Below are 15430 nucleotides of genomic sequence, written 5' to 3' on the forward strand. Positions count from 1 at the left end.
TGAATATTCATATCTTGCTTTATAATGTATGCGTAGTATTGATCATAGTTTCTTGTAGATTTGTCACTAATGAATATTCATATCTTGCTTTATAAATGTATGCGTAGTATTGATCATAGTTTCTTGTAGATTTGTTGCCCATTGGACAATACCCAAATCAATGTCGGGTTATTATCAGGAATCGGGCCGTGCTGGAAGGGATGGTGCCCAATCTTTCTGCAGACTTTATTATTCCAGGCATGAGAGGGACACTGTCGCATTCCTCCTCAACAAAGAGAACTCCAGATTCACTGTTAGTGTATAGACATTTACAGTCAAACTTGTCTCATCTGGATCTTGTGCAATTCGATATTTTGCATAAACTGTTAACATTCCGAACCAAATTTTGAATTCATATGTAAAGTAAGCTCTGTATGCGAAATATCGTAATGATTTTTTTCTGCCAGAATTAGACAAGTGTCACTGTAATACATGTATACTTCATATTGTATAGCAGGTTAAAATTGAAGTCGGAAAAGATTGTGATTTTCTCATGTTGAAGAAAATCATGGTAGTATGAATGCTCAAAAAAGAGAGAATTATACAAACCCTATATCTATGATTTCCATGTGTTGTTTTATTGATATTCGAGTTGTTTTTGATTAGATAATGTAGATGTGGATCTGACGATTTCTTTTATAAAAGAAAAACATTCATGGTGGATTGTTTGTGCAATTGACAAACTTTTGACACGAATGGACATGGTAAAACGATCTTTTGTCCAGCTGGACTAGATTAGAGAAGGAATGCATTATATAAAACATGCACGTTATGTTAATAAACTTGTTGATAATTGTGTATTGTCTATAATACTGGTCCATATGGAATTCAGTTATTCATCCTCTCAGTTAAGAGTAAAATAAACACACACCTACACCCGAATATTTGATATCAGTAGAAGTCAGGCAATTTACAACTTCACTATTTTTATTATATTTCAATATGATATAGGTATTGATTTTATTTTTGTTTACAAGAGAGATAAAGTGATAAATTTAAAATAATATACAATATCAAGGTGGTCACGCATGTTAATGGCATGTGATTCCGCAGAACATCCAGGACCCAGTTGCACGAAGCGTCGTTAATTTTAACAGACAGTTAACTTGTCATTGATTCTTATTAGCTCACCTGAGGCGAAGGCTCAAGTGAGATTTTCTTATCAAAATTTGGCCGTTGTCTGTCAGTGTCTTCAGTGTAAACTTCTTCACATTTTCATCTTCTCCAGAACCACTTGCCCAATTTCAGCCAAACTTCACACAAAGCATCCTTAGGTGAAGGGGATTCAAGTTTGCTCAAATGAAGGGCATGCCCCCTTCAAAGGGGAGATAATGACAAAAATGAAAAAATAGGGTGGAGTCATTTAAAAATCTTCTTCTCAAAAACCACTCGGCCAGAAAAGCTGAAATTTATATGAAAGCTTCCTGAGATAGTGGAGATTCAAGTTAGTAAAAATCATGACCCCTAGGGGTATGTTGGGGTCACAATAGGGGGATCAAACAATCTGATTAAAATCAGCTCCTTGATCCGCTCCTTTATTTATTTATTTTTTGTCGCTACTTGTGACTAAAAAATAATAATAAAGGAGCAGATCGAGGAGCTGATTTTAATCAGATTGGGGATCAAAGTTTTACATGCAAATGTATAGGGAACCAAACTTGGCACAAAGCATCCTTACATGAAATTTGTTAATATGAAAGGCCATATCCATCTACAAGGGCATGTGATAATTTAGGAATTTGTAGTCAAGTTTGATAAATAAGTTTGATAATTAATGAATTTTTAGTTGTTTTCTTTAAAAAGTTTTTTTCTGAACCAAGCTGCTTGTATAATGATAGTTTTGCTCAAGCTTGTTTATTGTTAGGAACTGCTGATCAGGTGAGTGATGTGGCCCATGGACCTCTTGTTCTGCAATATATTTCATATCGCTGATGAATTATGGAAATTAATGACGACACTTTGATGATATTGTAGAAAGCTGCGGAAGCAAACAAAGTTAGAAAGAAAGCTGCAGAAAATGGTTTCCAAGCCATTGTTAACTATTGTGAAAGTTTAAGGTATGCAATTTTCAACAAATATATTTATCACTGGTATTCAAAACTTACAGTAATTCAAGAACTTTTCTTGCATCAATTTTTTTTGGTGAATTTGGGTCAAAATTCTCTGTAAACAAGAGAATGACAGCTGGACATGGATAACACTGATATAGCCAAACATTCTGTAGAAAATGTAGGTATGATGAATATTTATCTTAGCATTTCAAATTTTTGCAAATTCACGTTGTCGTTAAACATCAGCGGCAGCAAGTTTACATATTAATGAATTTGCCATGAAATATTGTGTAATTAGTGCACACTTATCGCGTCACTGAGAGAGTGCAAACTAGGATCAATTTGTCGTATCTGATACGAGCAATGGGAAACTATTGTAAGGAATCCATTGATACCCAAATCTTGAAGGAACAGTGTAAAAATAGGTGTTATAACATCTGAAGTGTTCACAGAAAATATTACATATGTATGTCATAAGTTGCAGGTGTATAGATTACCTGTTTAGATTACTCAGGTGACCTACTACTATTTGTCTGTATGCATTAAACATTTGAACATTTTCAACCTCCCAGGTACCAGAGGACCAATATTTACCAAAATTGACGTGTAGCATTGATGGGACAAAGGGAACAAAAAGTGTGAATTTCATAGCTCCTGTCCTCTTGGTTGCTGAAGGGTGGGATCAAAACCTAAAAAGAATTATGCAATTGTAAACAAAAATCTTTACTATAGGATGCATTGAAGACAAAGTATCCACTATATTTCCATATCTGATGACAAAAACAAAATTATAATATTTTGCCGACAGCCCGCCATAGTTATTTGACATCCACTTATAATTCATATTCATCTAACATAACAGTGTCTATACATTGTGCAAGATTCATCTTCACGTAATTATTCTCGAATGTTCTATGGGGAAAAAAATTATGTAATATACGAAGCCCAGGGTGGAAACAGAGATGAAACCCCTTGAATTTTGGGACCAAAAAACTCTGAAAACTGGGCATCCTTTATTACTGCAAATCCTATTTCATCACATTTTCATTATATTGAAAATAAGAAAAACTTGAGTTCACAGCTCGAAAGGCGGCTAGAGAATGACCACCTGAGACACACAATTGAACACTATGCATCGCAAGCATTTTCATTGGTTAAAAATGATCATCCCACGAATAACATACATCACATGACTGAAAACCCGTTTATACATTATTTTTCTGCTATACTTCGAAACGTGGAAAAAAATTATTGTTTGTATAGTCATGATGATCAAGGAGACCTTTATCAAATCCATGCATTGTTTTTTTTATGCCCGTCATGAATATGGCCCAGACATAAAGTGTTTGTCATGTCCGTCTTCCATCTGTCCTTCTGTCACACTGTGCGTTTAGCTAAGTTTCAAAGAAACTTTTCAAGATATTTTTATCAAACCTTGTATGCGGATACCTATGGGTCAATATTTTTTTACCTTAATGTTTCCTGTGACCTTGGCCTCATTTTTCCCCATGTGGTGTTAAGCTTAGTTTCAAAGCAACTATGGACAATATCTTTATGAAAACTCTTCAACTGATACATATTAGTGGAAGCTATTCAACTGTGGCAAAAAGTTTTTACCTTGACCTTCCCTGTGACCTTGACCTCACTATTCCCTATTTGGTGGCTAGCTCAGTTTCAAAGCAATTAATGAAGACATTTTTTTTGCCCTTTTCTGAATATGGCTGGGGCATATAGTGTTTGTCATGTCCGGTGATATCCATCTATATAAATGAGGATCTGCATTTCATATTTGCATGAATTGTTTTTTTCCCCATTTGTTAGAGGTAATTTTGGATAATGATAATCTTTATATTGATAGCTAGGCAACATTCAACCAGAAGGAGATATTTCCCCTCAATTGCCCCCCCCTTGCCCCCCCCCCCCCCCCCATGTTCATCCTTATTCTGCATAATTTTCTTTTTAAAAAAGAAGAAAGAAAAAGGGGGTTTAGTATTTTGATTTTTTCCACAAAATGAGAAAAATTCAACATATTTTCCTTTGTAAAGAGGGCAGAATATCGGTCCATGAGAATGTACTGATAAATCCCTGTGTTTTATTTTTCATATTGTATTTCAAATGTCACATTTGGCGGGACATTCATGTCCTATGGAGATATTTCTAGTTTGTTTTTCCCCCCAATGTTTCTTGGACTCTCAGTAGCATAAAATAATACAACTATGAATAGAGAAAGTTATTAATTTATTAAATGCTGGCAACAATGAACAATCAGCGTTAATTAAGAAATACATGTATTGATCAGCAGTTTTATGTTGTGTTTCTGCAGGATTTAAAACATTAGTCACATAACAAATTAGCACACAAATTAACATGCATAACCGTTACACTTAAAGGTTCAATAGAGCACTTTTTATGTCCACAGCTCTATATCTCTCTTACAGATTTTCTTTTGTAAGTCCTTCCACCAAAAGTGCAGTGTTTCTGGTGTTTTCAGGTCTCACTCCTTAACTGGTTACATAAGAGCTATTTAGGAAGAATAAGTCCAATGTTGGTTGGTTCTTAATGAATATTTCACAGGGACAGTTCACTAAAGCAGTTGAAGGAATTCTGTTGGTTCTTCTTTGAGATTTCTGTTAGACTGTGAGTGTTGTTGGAACGATTTTTCTTGTTACCGAACCACTTCTTCACCTGCTCTGATGTTATCCCTAGGTTGCAATCAGCTCCACGGCGATAGAGTCCGGATACGGATGATACAGGTTCTTCTCGTACCAGTCTTCCATGATTTGGATGGATTTCTTTGAGAATTTGGCTCGTTGTCTCTGTGGCATGTTGTGTGCAGCTTTAACTCGCATCACTGATCCAGCAACAGAGCTTGTGAAATTCCCTACAGAGCCATACAAGCCTCACAGCAACACACAAGTCTCACAGCAACATACAAGTCTCACAGCAACACACAAGTCTCACAGCAACACACAAGTCTCACAGCAACACACAAGTCTCACAGCAACACACAAGTCTCACAGCAACATGCAAGTCTCACAGCAACACCTTCCTCCTCCAGCGAGAGCAGGACATTTGTCAGAAATTTTAGATTTTTTGTATGGACGACCCACAGGATATTCAACAGCTGTGTCAATTCTACATGTACCAGTCCGCAAAACTCCAAATAGAGCACCTTAACCTGACAAGATATCCATGCCCACCTGACCGTTCTATGGTGCTCAACCTTCATTGCAACCAACTCAACCAGATGATGGATCAGATGGAACAGAGTCTCTGCTTGTTGGAAGACATCAGGAACCAGAAATCTAAGCCATTTCAACCAAATTGGAGACAACGAGCCAAATTCTCAAAAAAATCCATCCAAATCATGGAAGACTGCTACGAGAAGAACCTGGATCATCGGTATCCAGACTCTATCGTCTAGGAGCTGATTGCAACCCAGGGAGGCATAACATCGGAGCAGGTGAAGAAGTGGTTCGGTAACAAGAGAAATTGTTCCAACAACAATCGCAGTCTAACAGAAATCTCAAAGAAGAACCAACAGAATTCCTTCAACTGCTTTAGTGAACTGTCTCTGTGAAATATTCATCAAGAACCAACCAGTGTTGGACTTATTATTCTTCCTAAATAGTTCTTATGTAACCAGTTAAGGAGTGAGACCTAAGGAGCTATCCCTATTCATTAACAGCTATCCCTATTCATTTACAGGTATCCCTATTCATTTACAGGTATCCCTATTCAATAACAGCTATTCCTAATCATTAACAACTATCCCTAATCATTTACAGCTATCCCTATTCATTTACAGCTATCCCTATTCATTGTCAGCTATCCCTTTTCATTAACAGCTATCCCTATTTATTTACAGTTATCCCTATTCATTAACAGCTATCCCTGTTCATTTACAGCTATCCCTATTCATTGACAGCTATCCCTATTTATTTACAGCTGCAGACATTGGTCTATAACCAAATATTTTGGTGATGAACAGCCAGAATGTAACAAATCATGTGATCACTGTGCAGAACCAAAAAAGGTGGAGAAAGCCGTGGAAGACATGCAGAGATGTTCCTATGGAAGTATGAAGAAAGGAGTGCCTGGAGGAGCAATGTACACGGTTTCTAAGGAGGATTTAGAGATGTACGAAGGAGGGAGAAGGAATGTGAAGAGGTGAGTAAAATGTTCATACTGAAACAAAAGTATACAGAAAAGAAAATGTCTAAAAGATAGCCCATTATCAACTTTGTTTCATTACTTTAGTGCAGTTCTGTTTTTGTTTTACTAATACAGTATGTTGTGAAATACCTGGGACCTTTCTGATTGGTTGTTGTTAATTTTCAATCTTCAAACTTTTTCTTTGTAAGTTTCATTTCCCATGGAGATCACCGGTGTCTATTGCTTGTAAATGTACATTGAATAGAGTTGACATCAGCTGAAGGAAAGATGTTTAATACAAAATACCTCAATACCCTTCGATTATATAATGGGAGAAACAGGTCTTATAGCATGTAACCGGATTTCTCAAACTCGTTCCTTTATGTTACAAATTTTCAAGAGACACTTGGCAAGCCTCATGTCTCTTGAAAATTTGAAAAATTCAGAAACTCTTAAGTTTGAGAAAAATCCAGTCACTGACCTGCACTGGTTATAGAACCTACATTTTCCCAATGTACTGTCATGTTCCTGAACTGTGTTTTATGTTCTACCATGGTTATTGCAGAGATCAAAGAAATGCAGCATCCATTATTCTCCAATATACACCGACTAATCAGTAGATTATCAGAACAGTGATACACATTAATACATATTGAGACTACATTGGTTTCATGCCTCGGACCTGATTAGACGTTTCATGCCTCGGACCTGATTAGACGTTGCCTTAAAACAGCCTTAATGTAGACCTGTTTTGTTGGGATCCTACCTACTGTTTTTTGCAATTTGTGTCTTGCCAATTTTCGATGCAACCGTAAAATCCATATTTCACTTGATCTGTCATAAAAATTTATGTATGTTACAAATTTATAAATGACTGAAGGATATTTGACATTCAACAAAAAGGCAATCGTCTGCGTTTCAAGATGAATCAATACACATGTACACAAACATGGCTTGGCAATGCAGACAAGTTGACCCTCTTCCATGTGTCTGTAGTTTTGTTGGATCAATGCTTGAAAAATCTATCAAAATAGTAGATTCTACAAACCCACAGTTTTTGTCAACAAAAAAAGCCATGTATTCCGTTTTGGAAGCTTCCATGATATCACGAAGTGACCTTATTTGTAGCTATATATATACATGTATATATATATATATATTAAAAGAAATAGAATAAACAGTACACAAAGTTAAAAATTTAACGCAAGCGCTTTCATTTTATAATCCTCAGGCGTTACATTTTAAAATAGTTTTGAAATGGTTTGACGTCATAAAGGCGTCCTAACATTTCACGTACATAACGACGTCATAAACGAATGAAGGGAAAAGGATTTTACGTTAAGCATATTATGACGTCATAGATAATAACAGTAAACATATTTTACAGTAAGCTATTGAGAGCCGGTTTTAAAGTCTTAATAAAGTGTCTTTCTTTTTCTCGTCGGGAAATAGTATTATCTGTATAATACTAATCTGTAAAAGAAAGACACTTTATTAAGACTTTAAAACCGGCTCTCAATAGCTTACTGTAAAATATGTTTACTGTTATTATCTATGACGTCATAATATGCTTAACGTAAAATCCTTTTCCCTTCATTCGTTTATGACGTCGTTATGTACGTGAAATGTTAGGACGCCTTTATGACGTCAAACCATTTCAAAACTATTTTAAAATGTAACGCCTGAGGATTATAAAATGAAAGCGCTTGCGTTAAATTTTTAACTTTGTGTACTGTTTATTCTATTTCTTTTAATATTTTATACCGGACACTGTGATTTTTTTTAAAAACACAATTTGGATATATATATATATATATATATATATATATATGATATAGGAAAACGATCAGCTGTATATTTCTGAGCCATAGTAGAATATAAATAAAGTTTTTCTTTTTGTGGATGATGCAGAATAACCTCCTCTGTCTCAGAATAACCTCCTCTGTCTCAGAATAACCTCCTCTGTCTCAGAATAACCTCTGTCTCAGAATAACCTCCTCTGTCTCAGAATAACCTCTGTCTCAGAATAACCTCCTCTGTCTCAGAATAACCTCCTCTGTCTCAGAATAACCTCTGTCTCATAATAACTCCTCTGTCTCAGAATAACCTCCTCTGTCTCAGAATGACCTCCTCTGTCTCAGAATAACCTCCTGTCTCAGAATAACCTCCTCTGTCTCAGAATAACCTCCTGTCTCAGAATAACTTCCTCTGTCTCAGAATAACCACCTCTGTCTCAGAATGACCTCCTCTGTCTCAGAATGACCTCCTCTGTCTCAGAATAACCACCTCCGTCTCAGAATGACCTCCTCTGCCTCAGAATGACCTCCTCTGTCTCAGAATGACCTCTGTCTCAGAATAACCTCCTCTGTCTCAGAATAACCTCTGTCTCAGAATAACTCCTCTGTCTCAGAATGACCTCCTCTGTCTCAGAATAACCTCCTCTGTCTCAGAATAACCTCTGTCTCAGAATGACCTCCTCTGTCTCAGAATGTCCTCTGTCTCAGAATAACCTCCTCTGTCTCAGAATAACCTCCTCTTCCTCAGAATGACCTCCTCTGTCTCAGAATAACCTCCTCTGTCTCAGAATGACCTCCTCTGTCTCAGAATAACCTCTGTCTCAGAATGACCTCGAAGGTTATCCTGTAACATCTACGAAAATGCGTACTTTATTTCTTAAATCCTTCGTAATCGATATCACCTGATCTGACTAATGTGTATCCTGGCAATCTTTTGAAATATCTCTGATAAAAGTCCGTTGTGTGAGTTTTCATTGTTAAAGGATTGGTAGGTTAGTTGGTTCATGGTCAGTAACGCTGATGTTATTAGTTGTTCAGAAAGTCACCGTTTGGGAAGAAGGAAACATATGTAAAGTCGCCTCTACGATAAGCAGAGTTTCATTTGCAGTATGTGTATTACTCTCGTTTTCTAATACAGGGAATGTGATGACTATAGAGAGGAAGAGGAATTTTCCGAGTATCATCAGGACCAACTGGAGCAAGAAGAGGAGAAAAGACAGCGGAATGCACTCATTGCAAAGGAGTTCCAAAAGCGCAAAGTAAGCAGGCCAACAAAAAGTGGTAAAACAGCTTCAAACTCTTTCCTGATTACATCACCAGCAGCAAGCTCAAGTGTAGGAGCCACTCATCCCCCTTCACCTTCTGTCCATCCAACAATCTGTCCATCCATCAATCTGTCCAGAACACTTATGGCACCTATCTTAATTTTCAGAAATAGGGTCGATGTGGAGTATATTATTTTTCATTTCAAATGAATTTTAATGCACAGGCATAACAGCTTGAATTGGGTTGAAAACGCGTAAATTTTATGTAAAGGCTGTATGTATCACATGTATGCGCTTATAACAAATTCATGCTTATTTCAAAGAGATATTTATTCTCCTATGAGAGGAAAATAATGAGAATGTTATTGGATGTAACAGAATTTGGTTATAACGAACCGTATTTTACTGGCCCTGGAGGTTCACTATAACCATGTTTTACTGTATATCATAGTTGCCTTAATTTCCCCTTACTCTATTCTTATCTGCTTTCATTTAGAATTTGTAATTCAGTTTCTATTATCTCAGCTATAGATGCACACATTCAGCTTAAATTTGGTATATAGATACTTTATGAGAATTCTTCTTTGGTTCTGGTTGAATAATTGTTCACTGAACAGAAGATATCATGCATCTCTTATGATAGACAGATTTTCCTTGTGAGGTAGAGTTATATTTTTCATGGCATTCTCTTATGATAGACAGATTTTCCTTGTGAGGTAGAGTTATATTTTTCATGGCATTCTCTTGGGGGAACCAAACTTACTTCATGGTCCCAGGAATGATTATTGATATGCAGTTAATATAGTAGTGTTGTGTGGCAATGTCTTAAGGCAATGCAGGTCTAGCCTGAAGATCGGACTTGTTTTTAGATTGTATCAGTGTACAGTAAAATTCAATATAAAGAATAGTTCGTGCCCAGCACCTCACTATAAGTGTGTTTTAGTGTAGCCAACTTTGAAATAAAGCAATTAAAAATGCATGTTCACTGGTACATTTTAAAAATTTCAAATGAAAAACCTCAGAAGAAAGACTATTCAGGAGTTTTAATTTTCCATTTAACAGGGAAACACAGCAGATGAAGGGAACAGTGATTTCGTCATGCCAAGTGAAGATTGCCCTCTTAGGGATGCTGCAAGCCAGAGGATTCCTAAATTAACAGTAAAGGTATTGTGTTCTAATTCAGCTCCGCTAATGCAGCAAGTTTTGCTATGAACTCCAAGGCCGTGATACTGGAATGCACTCATAATAAAATAGAATTAGGTCATCTCAGATGACCTGCTGTAATCAGTGCTTGTTGTGTATTTATGAATTAAACAGTTTCAATTTTGTATTTGGGCCAAAATTGATTGATTGTATATTGTTTAAAGTCCCTCTCGAGAATTTATCACTCATATGGAGATGTCACCTTTGCCAGTGAAGGGCTGCAAAATTTAGGCCTATGCTCTGCGCTTACGGTATTTGAGAAGGGAGGATTGTGCCACACCTACTGTTTTTACAGTCTCATCCAAAGGAACGCCCCATTTAGTCGCCTCTTACGACAAACAAGGGGTACCTAGTCTAACCTGGATGTATCATCACAGTGAATTTGAGATAGCTGTCCCCCTGGGAACTGAGAGCCAAATAGAAACCTCAATAAAAGGTCCATGGGCCACCCCCTCACCTGAGCTATTACAGTTTTCCATGTAGAATATTAAATCCCAATTATGACCCCCACCCTGGCCAGGGGGAGCATGTGAACTTGAATCTACGCTACATGAGGATGCTTGCATATTAATTTCACATTTTGAATCCTTGTGGCTCTTGAGAATAATTTTCTATGTCAAATTCAACGCCCTCACAACTTGTTCTAACCCAAGGGATCATGGTGTGAATAAACTTGAATCTACACTTAAAGAGGATACTTACATATTGATTTGACATCTTGAAATATTTTTTTTTAATTTTCTCATTTAAATTTTGAACCCCTTCTGTGTCCCCATCCTGTTTCCAGAATTTGTTGTGTGAATAAACATCCACACTTAAAGAGGATTCTTGCTCATTCATTTTCCACATTGTACCTTTACAATTCTTGATAAGATTTTTAGAGGAATTTTTCTACATATTCCTATATAAAAATCTTTGAACCTCTCTTGTGGCCCCCTCCCTGACCCCACGGATCATGCTTTAAACAGACGTCTTTAATGTATAAGAAATCTTTTTTTTCTTTTATTAGGTCACCTGAGTTGCTATAGGTAAACTCAGGTGACATATTGCAGTTGATCTTCATATGCCGTCATGCATCGCTCATCATGAGTTAACAATTGAACATTTTTGACTTCTTCTTGATAATTGCTCTTCTTATTCTTTTCAAATTTGGTATGAAGCATCTTTGGGACAAGGGCTGGGGCATCAAATTCTAAATTTCAGGACTCTTGCACCCCCTGGCTTTAGGAGCAGGGCAAAAACTGCCAAAAATGACCAGCTTTTATTAATCCTTTTTCTACAACTGCACGTGTTACTGTAAGTAAAAACTTAATGCATATCCATGTAGAGCAGGAAAGCTTCTACTGAAATTGTAAATTTCATGATCTCGAGAATAGAGGTTCTGATTTGAGGACAGGGCTAAACTTGACATATCTGTAGTGTTTATGTGTAAAACATTTAAATAACACCTTCTTCAATGCTTTTGATACTGAATTGAATCTACATGGGTATTTAGAAGGAGCAGGTAGCCCTTTACCAAAATTGAAAAAAAAGAAAAGAATTTCATGATCCCAGGGGTAGGGGGTTTGGTACCAGGGTGGGGCCAAAATGGTCCTAATAATTAAATGTTGATCATTTGAAAGACTTCTTAATTTTGATGATACTATATAAAAACAAAATGCATATTAAGGAAAAGCAGAAAGGGGTGTACCAAATTTGTGAATTTTGCAACCCCAGGGTTTTTACATAAGAATATTTTGTGCCTATTTGTGAAACTTATGATTCCTGTAGGTCATGAGATTAGGTTCATGCAATGAAAATGTATTGCATTTGAAATATCTTCATTTAGGTGCATAGCTAAAGCCCTAATAACAGAACTCCAGTAGTATATATAGCGTTCATGTCTTCAGCTGTCTGCCTCTAGGTAATTACTACACAATGTGCCCGCGGACACTAAAGCTAATTACACAATGTGCCCGGACACTAAAGCTAATTACTACACAATGTGCCCGCGGACACTAAAGCTAATTACACAATGTGCCCGGACACTAAAGCTAATTACTACACAATGTGCCCGGACACTAAAGCTAATTACTACACAACGTGCCCGGACACTAAAGCTAATTACTACACAACGTGCCCGGACACTAAAGCTAATTACTACACAACGTGCCCGGACACTAAAGCTAATTACTACACAACGTGCCCGGACACTAAAGCTAATTACTACACAACGTGCCCGGACACTAAAGCTAATTACTACACAATGTGCCCGGACACTAAAGCTAATTACTACACAATGTGCCCGGACACTAAAGCTAATTACTACACAATGTGCCCGGACACTAAAGCTAATTACTACACAATGTGCCCGGACACTAAAGCTAATTACTACACAATGTGCCCGCGGACACTAAAGCTAATTACTACACACCGTGCCTGGACACTAAAGCTAATTACTACACAATGTGCCTGGACACTAAATCAAAGTCATGCGACCAAGATGACTTACTGATAAAGTGGGGGTTTTTTGCAATAAAGAAATGTGGTTATAACTGTTGATCACAAAAACATGATAGCATTCAGTTCTAAGGGGTTGGAAATATGCACTCTTGCACCATCAACATGCAACACTTCTAACATAAGTATTTTTAGTGATGCTCAGGTGACCATTAAGGCCCATGGGCCTCTTATGATAAATGCATAGATGTTTACCTGTAGCTTTTTGATCCTACATCATATAATTAATGTTATACATGTTTGTGAATTTTTTTCTTTGTAGATCAGAGAGCACTGCCTAGGAATGATTGAAGTAGCTTTGAAGAATAATTACATGGGATACTATGTAGACATTCCTGCAAAGCTGGCTGCAGCAGACTACATTCCAAAATGCTGTGCAATCGATGTAGAATACGACATCTTCAAATCCAACAAACTGGCCAATATGTATAAAACCTCAACAATGAAAATCATTAATGATATTAAGAAGTGTACTGGATCAAAAGAGCTCCACAAATCTCTGGTTCCTGGCAGTGAGAGTAATGTTGATGATGTGATAAATAAAACAGAAAGTAACAATGGTGTGGATTTTCCTTCTATCCCAAAACCACCAGTCTCATTTGATTCAGTGGGCAGTTCAAAAACAGATATAACGTTTGTGAAAGCAAGTTTTCTGATGAAAAATAGTTGCCACTCATCTCATTTGTCGAGTCTTTCTAACCCCAGCTCTTCCACAGATTCTGAGACGGAAGGAACTGCCAGTGGTGCTCTCCGTGTGAATGGCGAGATTCCTAGTGCTTCAAGTGATTTACCGGAGTTACAAGATTCAAGAAACTTTGGAACACAGTTTCAGAAAGCAAGTGAATTAGTAAAAGAAAGTACTACATGTAGTGATATAAACACAAATACAGTGACCCCCATTACCAAGGTATTTAAAAAACCACCCGTTCCTAAAATTACGTATTTCTTTGAGCGTGCCAAGAATCCAGATCCTGATCCAGATCCAGCAGCTGTAGAAACTGATGCAGACTGTAAGAAAAACTTTGCTAAGGATAATTGTACACAGGATACCACATCTGGCCATGGTGAACCGTCCAGGGAGAAGAAGCTTAGTCACAAAGTGTCAAAGAGACACGCCAGTGTGTCAGTAGAGGTATATCATAGTACCATATTCCTCCTAATAAGTGTGTCATAGTACCATATCTTTCCTAATAAGTGTGTCAGTAGAGGTATATCATAGTACCATATTCCTCCTAATAAATGTATCATAGTACCATATCCCTCCTAATAAGTGTGTCAGTAGAGGTATATCATAGTACCATATTCCTCCTAATAAATGTATCATAGTACCATATCCCTCCTAATAAGTGTGTCAGTAGAGGTATATCATAGTACCATATTCCTCCTAATAAATGTATCATAGTACCATATCCCTCCTAATAAGTGTGTCAGTAGAGGTATATCATAGTACCATATTCCTCCTAATTAATAAGTGTCATAATACCATATTCCTCCTAATAAGTGTGTCAGTAGATGTATATCATAGTACCATATTCCTCCTAATAAGTGTGTCAGAAGAGGTATATCATAGTACAGACCCTGAAGTGTACTACTACACCACTTGCACGGAACGGTACGAAACGATTCTTGCACTGAACGGTTTGCACGAAATGCTGAACGATCTGCACGGAACGATGAATGGTTTGCATGAAATGCTGAACGGTCTGCACGGAACGGTGAACGGTTTGCACGAAACGCTGACCACTTTGTAGGCGTGGCTTGCACGCTTTGTGAACGGTCTGCACGATACGTTCACTAGATAGATCTTGTTTTAATGTAAAAATAACGGGAAATGAATGTTCTGAAAACAAGGGGGACATCATCGCATAAGGACCGCAGGGATCTTGCATATTGTACTTGTAAGAGTATTATGTATAAGATTTGTTCGTTGTGCGTGATACTTGTATGAAGCATGTGAAGAATGAACTTCCAAGTCACATGGCAACAATGGACTCGCCCTTTCATTTCCACACGTGATTTTCCAATACAGTGAATACGGATTGCCACTCCCTGCAGTATCCTTTGTCAAATATACAGCCCAAACCTCATGCACTTCTTTGGCCAGCATCCTCGAAAAAGATATGATTTTTCGCAAGATACAATTCTGTCTGTGAGGGGAGCAATGGTAGATCTGTCATAATTCATGTTAGATGCGAAACTGTAGCTAAATTCATGTTTATTGGTAAAGTTCTACAAATTTTAAAATGAGTAATTATTTAAATGATCTCTTTAAACAGTTGCTATGGTGTCCTGAAGATATTGACAGAATACGAAAAGAATTATATCAAGATTCAGTTTTGAATCTGAATTTAAGCCAAAACATGCTAGTTTTCGATCCAGTTAGCGTGATTTGAACGATCTGGTCATTTCTATGGGCGTGGCT

At 37.1% G+C, this 15430-nt stretch overlaps 1 protein-coding gene across 1 annotated transcript in view; it reads left to right on the plus strand.

The window, feature by feature from the left end:
• Window positions 1–15430, plus strand: part of LOC125679612 (ATP-dependent DNA helicase Q5-like) — a 53686-nt gene that overhangs the window by 9030 nt on the left and 29226 nt on the right. The window contains exons 4-9 of the mRNA XM_056153323.1: window positions 130–292; window positions 2014–2096; window positions 6039–6260; window positions 9180–9300; window positions 10369–10470; window positions 13271–14140. Coding sequence (XP_056009298.1) covers window positions 130–292; window positions 2014–2096; window positions 6039–6260; window positions 9180–9300; window positions 10369–10470; window positions 13271–14140 — 1561 coding nt within the window. The remainder of the gene's footprint in view (window positions 1–129; window positions 293–2013; window positions 2097–6038; window positions 6261–9179; window positions 9301–10368; window positions 10471–13270; window positions 14141–15430) is intronic.

Source organism: Ostrea edulis, chromosome 2 (assembly GCF_947568905.1).
Source record: "Ostrea edulis chromosome 2, xbOstEdul1.1, whole genome shotgun sequence".
Classification (NCBI taxonomy): Eukaryota; Metazoa; Mollusca; class Bivalvia; order Ostreida; family Ostreidae; genus Ostrea; species Ostrea edulis.